We start from the raw sequence: 8249 nt of genomic DNA on the forward strand, positions 1-8249 counted from the left end.
AGCAGGCAACGACGATGGAGGCAGCATGCAACAGTGACGAAGGCAGTGGGCCATCGGGCAACGGCGATAGAGGCGACACTCCGACGGTACGCCGAGTGGGAGAAGAGAGGGAGGCCGAGAGGATCTGCGGCAGAGGCTCGGCCTCCCGTGCTTTGCGACGGAGGTCGAGAGGGAGAAGAGAGGGAGGCTGAGAGAGAAGAGAAGCCGAAGGTCACGAAAGAGAAAAAAATTTCTCCAAAACCTCGTTCGACTGAGCATCCTCCCCGACAGCCCTAGTCCGAGATGTATTTGAGCGATGGTAAGTGAAATCCGAGCTCGACCCTTCTGATTTCACTTACCATCGTTTTTTGCCTGAAACGAGGGAAAGCCAAATACAACTGTATTTACTTTCCCCTATCACTTACGGTATGCACTAACATGTTTCAGCCCACTTTCCCTAACGTAAGTGAAATGTATTTCACTTACGCTGCGTACTAACAGGCCTTTAGTGACACATGACACCAACTATAACCTCAGGTGGCATAATTTGATTTGCATCATCTAACACATAGTAGAAGATTCAATCTTGGCACATGTGGAGATCTTAGGAAAATTAGACTTATTCCTGCGGATGAGGACTTGGTCCTACCAAATGTCAAATTTTGATGGATTAAGAACTTGGTAAAGAGAAAATGTCAAATTTTGATGGATTAAGAACTTGGTAAAGAGAAAATGAGGGAGCAAAATAGGGGTGCAAGACCATCACTCCTCTATAATTAGTGAACCCTTTGCCATTTGAAGGGGATCTCTATCAACAAGAAGTTGTATAGAACTGAGAGAGCTAAAGAAAGTCGGATCATGGAAGCAGCTCAAATCTTCCAAACATGGTCGTCAGCCCAAAATTAATATTTATACATCCTAGCCATATGTAAATCAAGTTGTGTGAAGTCTTTGAAAAAATAAAGAACAAAAGGATCTGATGCTGCTCTACTGCATGAAATAATCGTCCCCATCGATGACCTGCTAATTACGTTAATTCAATAAATATGCATCTATATATGTGCACTTGATTTATACGTAAATTCTTCTAAACATGAGATAACTGGTACTGAGAACATTTTGCTGATACAGAGTATCTGAAATCTGAACCAGGTGTTCAGGGGTGGGAGGAGGAAGATCTGGTGCTGAGGGAAGGTCTCATCTGAACAATCTGATCTTCGTCTACGCCCATTCTTTGTGCAGAACGACCTGCCTCGAAGAAGTGGCTGAGAGAGCTCTCCATGTAGGCTTGTCCTTCTCTTACTGTCATATTTTTCCCGATCTTCTCCGGGTAACTCGTCAATAGATGGTCGCCGTTCAGCACTGCTGCAAGTTGAACCAACTCCTGCTGGAACTCGCTCAGTTTGGCGTCCTCGTTGGCTTCTTGCTGCCGGACTTTAACCGGAGTCGGAAGCTGCTCTGCAGTGACGGTTTCAAAGCAGAGTCGTTTAACTGACTTATTAAAAGATAATATTCACAAACAGTCGTTGAAATTTTTTTTTTAAAAAAAAGTTCGTTGGAGAGAGACCTGGGCAATCGGTTCGAGGTGCAGTTCTGGTTTGAACAACGCGTTCAAAAGTGCCAGCCCAAGCATCCCTCTTGGTAAGGAAAGGAGAAGAAAGATTCAGAAGCTTCTTCGCGGTTGCCGGAATGGAGGAGTGCTCAAACTGCGAGGTAGGATAGGGTGAACCATTTGGCCCGTGAACAACTGCATTTCACAAATTAGCTTTTAGCAATTGAAGAGTAACTCGAAAATTTCTGTAGAACTGGACTCGTTTAGGAATTAGAATTTATGAAGAGCCGAAACCAAAGGAAGAAATAAAATTATAAGGAGAAGGAAGAAATTTCTTCAGCGAACAAATCAAAGGGAAATGGTTGTAAAGAGAAACAAAATCACGGGATAATCACTTCTGATTCTGGAAGGTTGTCGACGGATTATGGTTTGGTTGAATCAGTTCATCGAAACAACTTTTTTTTCTGGTTTCAAGCAATTCGAAGAAAACGATGGAAGAAGCTTGCCCCCACTGTTAGTTCGGGTTAGTAAAAAGCGTTATAAAAAGCAATTTCGATTTCCACTTTAAAAAGAGGCTGGTAGACTTTAATTACCTGTGCCTTTCTCAATCCACGGCGAGACGAGGATGGTCGGGACCCTGACGCCCAAACGGTCGAACCGGAAATTAAAGGGCTCGGGGCCAACTATCCCGTCGGGGCTGGGCACTCCGCTCACCGGCGTCGGGACGTGGTCGTAGAATCCGCCGTGCTCGTCGTAGGTGATCACCAGCAGCGTCTGGTTCCACTGCGGACTCGCCCTTAGCGTCTCGTACACCTCCTTCACCAGCATCTGCCCCTGGTAGACGTCGTGCGATGGGTGGTCGTCGTTCGCCGGTGTCTTCTTCGAATCCATGTACCTCTGCTCCACCACCGTGTAGTTGGGCAGCTTCCCCTTCCTCGCGTCGCCCGCGAAAGACCCGTACGGATGGAACTTGAGCAAATACTTGATTTTCCGAAGATTTCTGTAAAACAGCGTCGCTGGGATGTTCTGGTAGTAGATCCCGAAGGAGAGCCCCCCGTCGTGGATGTTCTCGAAGATGGTCCGCTGCGGGTAACCCTCCGCCAGCAACTTTGCCACGTTGCTTGTCGCGCCGTGAGACGTCCCAGAGTGGACGAACAACCGGTTCGGCTGGGTCGATGACGGCACAGAAGCGAACCACCGATCAACCACCGCAAACTCGGCGACCAGGGCTTTGTATACCGCCACCATTTCCGGGTCGAACCCGTTCATCACCTCACGCGGCATCTCAGTCGAGTTGGTCATCGAGAAGGCCTGTTGAGCGAAGCCGTTCATCGGTGGCACGGACGCCGACGTGTCCTCGGAGCCGAAGATCTGCTCCCGGATGGCCTGGAAAGAGTGACCGGGGTCGGGGTCGACGAACACCGACTGGTTACTGAAGTGGAAGAGCGGCGATTTGGGGTCTTTGGTGGATAGCGGATTGGATTCCGACCCCGTCACTCCATCGATTTCTGGGTTCAGCCGTTTCATCCAGCCCAGCATGTGATCGAAAGATCTGTTCTCCATCACCAGCACCACCACCGTCTTGATGGGTCCAGCCGGGGTGGCCCTGCCCGATGCCTGAAGCAGCGCCAATATCATTAGTAGGAGCCCCTTTGCGATTGACATTGACGTTGTAGGCCTCGACCGCCACCGTACTGAGAGGTTATCGTTCTTCTTCTTCCCCAGCGACATGGATAAAAAGTACAACTCCGTAATCCGGGACGGAAACTGTGCTCGAGCTAGTGGCTGCTTTGGTAGGACAAAGCAACTGAGAAGCAAGAAGAAGAATCTGCAATCTGCACCACGAATCGACAACCCGTGACACCCTTTTATATGTATATCACTGTGCTCTAATAAATGAAAGGATATCATATCATTTCTCTGCAACATCACAAGTAATAATATTTTAGTGGGTAAAATGAAAAACGGTAAAGATTACATTTTTTATCTACTTATAGTTATTTTGGGAAATCTTAGTTCATTTCACAGGAAAACTCGAGTCTGGACAATTCTGCCTTCTCAAAAACCAACACGTAACAGGTGTCTAGAACAAATAATCATATCAGTGAGATGTTTTCCAATTTGTTCTGTGACAAAGAAGGATTACTAACGAGAATAGACGTTGGATATTAAAAAAAGTTTGGGCATTAAAGTTGAAGACAAGACGGGGCAATAGTATTCGGCAAGAAGATGGGAAAAGTAAGGGCGAAAGTTGTCATTTCTGAAGTAAACGAACAGTTTCCGCTTCCCATTCATTACTTGTTAATGGTCCTTTTCAGTGGATTCGCTCTTCAATCCGGTTATGAACAGAATTTTCGTCAATTTTCTTCAATTATGAGATACCGCCGTAGCGGGCAGAAGGCGGACGGGGCCTCCCAATAATCTTCAATCTGGTTATGAAGAGAATTTCCGTCAATTTTCTTCAATTATGAGATACCGCCGTAACGGGCAAAAGGCGGACGGGGCCTCCCAATAATTTCTATGTCGGTGGGGATCAGTGGGATAAAGCGTAGGATTGGTCTCTGTAGTCTGATAATGAAGGATGAAGTTCGCCTGTGTTTTTTCTTCGTGTTCCCACGACAACTCCTTTACGCATCTGCTGCAAGCTTCTGTTCTCCTGTTTATAAATCATATTTCATGCATGGTTGCGTCGTCGTCACAGCGCTGCCGGTAGAAATGGCGGAGTTGAGCCTCTTCTGAGAATTAACAAAGCTCATTTATTTGTGATGGGTGAAGACGTGAAGCCGCCGCTGCTGCTGCTGGGATTCTGGAGTCGGCCACTGGAAAAGTTAATGCTTCATTTATTTCAGAAATTTTCTGAAATTCTGAAATAAGGATGCAGATTTGTTGAAGATTTCCGAAGATAAAGGGGATTTTGATATTAAAATTTGAATATAAATTGGATTTTTACAAACTTTTAAAATTATAAATGCAATCCAATCCACGAACTGATCCCAATAATTTGTTCTATTAATAATTAATAAGTAATTTTATATATCTAAACACTAATATCACTAATATCGAGTTTTTAATCTAGAGATATCAACTAAGATCTAAGATGTCAGTTAATAAATTTTCTCTTATAAAATGATGAATTCGGGGAAGAAAATAAAATAATTTTAAAATATTACTATTTTTTTGCTTTTTCTTTTTCCACGTGTATATAAACAAGAGAAACCGTATTTTTCTTTTATTTTTCTCTCATTTTTCATAGACATCCAAACAAGAGAAAAGAAACCTATTTTCTATTCTTTTCTTTTGTCTTTCTCTTTTTCTTCTTTTCTCTCCACTTTTTGTGTTCCAAACACAACCTTATTGTCCACTCGAAACCCCTAAAGATTAAAATCCCATCAATTTACCTCTCATCGAAAGAAGCCACCTCCTTCAACAATTACTTGTTGTCACTCATCGTTGCTTCTACTCTTCTCCTTTCTCATATAGTAGTAGGACATGGAGTGGAAGCTAATGAAATACCCAATGCAATCATCTTCATAGCAAATTCTTATATTTGGAGGAGTTGGACTGAAATATTTTCAAATATGTCATCATCTTGTAATTAGTAAGTACAATTCTATCGTTAGTGAGATACTTGATCAAATGGAAGAGAATATCTATGGATTGCAAACTTTTTTGTATATGATTAATTATCTCATTAAATAATTGAATGAGTCGACAAATACTCATATACAATCATTTCATCTATATTATTGTTTAAAACACATTACCGACCAATAATTCAGTAAAAAAAACTGACTTTTCTTGGCAAAATATTTCTTTGAGAAACTACAAATTTTGCCATTTAAATTTTTTTGGAGAAATTTTTTTGAATTTCACCACTAAAAAACCAATTTTTTGTATTAATTTTTTTTATTTTAATTTTTTTTTTTTGTGATTTTTCATCTATAAATTTTTTATACAATATCTGATAGTGATTTTTTATGAATATATTTGTGTTTCATTTTTTTGAAAAAATATTTGTTGGTCATTTGTTTTGTGAAGAAAAATAAAGTACTTTCTTGATGATTTTGTAGAGAAATATATTTTAATTATTATTTTTAATTTTAAAACAAGATTTATTTGTGAATTATTTTTGAGAAATTTACTTATTCTTTAAAAAAATTACTTCTTGGTTCATTGAGAAATAATTTTTTAGTTTTTAAAAATATTTTTTGGAAAAAAATTTGTCGACAAGTAGTGGTATTTTTCGTTGATAATAAACTATTTAGTTTTTTAAAAAAAAATCATGTATACCTATTTTAAATAGTTAGTAAAATATATATGAGACAAAATAAATTCAAAATTTTATTTAAATAGTTGAATATATAACATGCTATGAAGGACCATGGTGGAAGGAACTCGAATTGCATATCTATTTGTGCTTGAAAGTATTCGTGCAAGCTCCTCATTCATCTTCCCCAAGTGAGGTGGGGGGTGGAAGTCTTTAGTTGAACGCATATGACATTTCATCTGGATACTGGGGATGAAGAAGTCCTTCATTTCCACATTATAAAAAAACTAAGTGGTTTCCTACCCTTTTTGCTATTTATCCAGATGAAGGACGCGCGGGGGTTTGAACCCGCAACATTTCATCTGGATACTGGGGATGAAGAAGTCCTTCATTTCCACATTATAAAAAAACTAAGTGGTTTCCTACCCTTTTTGCTATTTATCCAGATGAAGGACGCGCGGGGGTTTGAACCCGCAACATTTTTTTCCCCTTTTTTCCCTCTCTCACGCGTTCTCATTTTCATTTTTTCCTCCCTCTTTCCCACACCCCCTCTCTCGTCTCCCTACGCCCCCGACGTCTCTACTCCCTCTCTTCTCTCGGACTCTCCTCTCCGGCCTTTGTTTCTGCTCCCTCTCCTCTCCGGCCTCCGTCTATCGGTCTTCCCCAAGTGAGGTGCTTGAACAACACTTATGGTACCTAAACTTTATGCTTTAGGAAGGAGGAGTGCAAAAAAACCCAGCCCCTTCCAATAGCCAACCCAAATACCAATTACTTGATCGTATATGGCATTATAGTTGGGGTCTACAACACACACATTTACATAAAAGTGTAAGCACTATGAATACAAAACAAAAATTGATAGTTAGGGTCATTAAGATGTTCCTAATCATTTACATGAAAGCCTTCGAAGGATGTCTCTTTATTGCATAAAATAGTAGTGATTTATGGTACTTTCTCTCTCTCTCTCTCTTAAAAAGATTCAAACACCATTGGTTTCTCTGTCAATCAAACTTCCTTTATGTCATCTTTGGTTTTAGGCCAATGATTCTGTAAGAAAAGGAAAATCATGGGAGCGGAAGCCATCGTTCAGTGATTTAAACCAGTAATCTGTTAAGCAAAAGTTATTTAACAATGGCGTCGCCCGGACTCGAACCGGAGACCTTCAGTGTGATAACCAACTACACCACGACACCACGTTATTATTTTCTAGAACTCATAATATATCACTTCTAATTAAATTTAAATTTAAAATTTTAACCTTAGTTTCATGTATACTTGGGTAACCCACTTAAAGCCTAATTATTTCAAGTTTAAACTATTACAAATTTTCATTCTGATATTAATATTTGCAATTACAATTAATCTTCTTAGTATATTACTTTTTTCTTTTTGAAAATTTAGCTATTAACTAAACTTAATAACCTTAGTTTAATTTTTAATTTTAAAATAAAATTTATTAATCTTTATATAAATTTAAATTTTCAATACTACTTTTAGTTAATATAAAATATTAATGAAATTTTTTAGAGTATATTTAGCTGAAAATATTCGAAAAACACCGAGAGTCATGGCAGGAATTTTTTCCTTTTATACCTTTAAAAAAATAAAGTACTTTCTTGATAAATATAAATACAAACTTCAAGTTGAAGTTGAAGTTAGACATCAAATTCAAGGCAATGATTTAATTCAACTTCAACTTCAAGTTGGGTGTTAGTGCCCCAAAATGAAAACAGAGTTAAGTGCACTAAAAAACAAATTCAAGTGTTAAAGCCCCAAAATAAAAAAAATATGATGTGAACAAGAGAATGAGAATGATTAATTTTTTTATAATATACTTAAATAGATCATATACCTAAACAGATAATTAACCAAAATAAATATGTTTACTATACTAATAAGTGATTTAATGTAGTATTAAAATATATTAATATACTAATTAATGAAATATTATATTATATTAATTAATATTTATAGTTTATTATAAAAAATAAAGAAAAATATAACTGAAGATGGATTTTTACGTAGTATTAATTAATAATATATTTTTTAAAAACAAAAATTATTAGTTTAATTAATTATAAAAATGGGATAATTAAACCAAAATAATTGATCAAATGCTTTCTTTAATAATATTTTTAATTACCAGTTTTAATAAAATATATTTATAATTAAAACTTAAAAATATGCTTGAAAGTGATCTGAGTTACTCATAATAGTCCATAATTTATAGCATAAAATCAAATGTTTATTCCTTAGAATATAACAACGAGTTCGTGCCTTTAATATTAAAATCATCAACTTAGGGGGGTTAATGGCCGGAAAATAGGCTTTATTAAACCAAAATAATTGATCATAAGCTTGATTTAGTAATATTTTAATTACCACTATTAAATCACTAATATAATATAGTAATTAAAAAATAAATATAATGAATAAATAACGCTGGTTTAA

At 38.0% G+C, this 8249-nt stretch overlaps 1 protein-coding gene across 2 annotated transcripts; it reads right to left on the minus strand.

Annotated features, from left to right (window-relative positions):
- Positions 1–1011: 1011 nt before the first annotated feature.
- Positions 1012–3388, minus strand: LOC137956061 (non-specific phospholipase C2). 2 transcript variants are annotated; one of them, XM_068803366.1, is made up of 3 exons: positions 2125–3385; positions 1547–1726; positions 1012–1437 (listed from the first exon to the last, which is right to left on the minus strand). In XM_068803366.1, exons 1-3 carry the CDS (start codon positions 3260–3262, stop codon positions 1136–1138), a joined length of 1620 nt encoding a protein of 539 aa, XP_068659467.1. In that variant the 5' UTR covers positions 3263–3385; the 3' UTR covers positions 1012–1135. The 2 variants fall into 2 exon arrangements, with proteins under 2 accessions (XP_068659467.1, XP_068659468.1); XM_068803367.1 differs by lacking the exon at positions 1547–1726 and having other exon boundaries at positions 2125–3388.
- Positions 3389–8249: the final 4861 nt, after the last annotated feature.

The sequence above is a fragment of the Aristolochia californica genome, unplaced genomic scaffold, assembly GCF_029961685.1.
Source record: "Aristolochia californica isolate CCGP_79_NKW_82.1479 unplaced genomic scaffold, dmAriCali1.0.hap1 SCAF_2, whole genome shotgun sequence".
Taxonomy (NCBI): Eukaryota; Viridiplantae; Streptophyta; class Magnoliopsida; order Piperales; family Aristolochiaceae; genus Aristolochia; species Aristolochia californica.

What these genes read in the sequence shown, in the direction of transcription:
- LOC137956061 (XM_068803366.1), bottom strand. Translation starts at nt 3,262, where the DNA reads ATGTCGCTGGGGAAGAAGAAGAACGATAACCTCTCAGTACGGTGGCGG. An exon ending in GTGGATTGAGAAAGGCACAG is followed by an intron (nt 1,727 to 2,124) that starts GTAATTAAAGTC and finishes TGTGAAATGCAG; the next exon opens with TTGTTCACGGGCCAAATGGT. An exon ending in ACCTCGAACCGATTGCCCAG is followed by an intron (nt 1,438 to 1,546) that starts GTCTCTCTCCAA and finishes CCGTCACTGCAG; the next exon opens with AGCAGCTTCCGACTCCGGTT.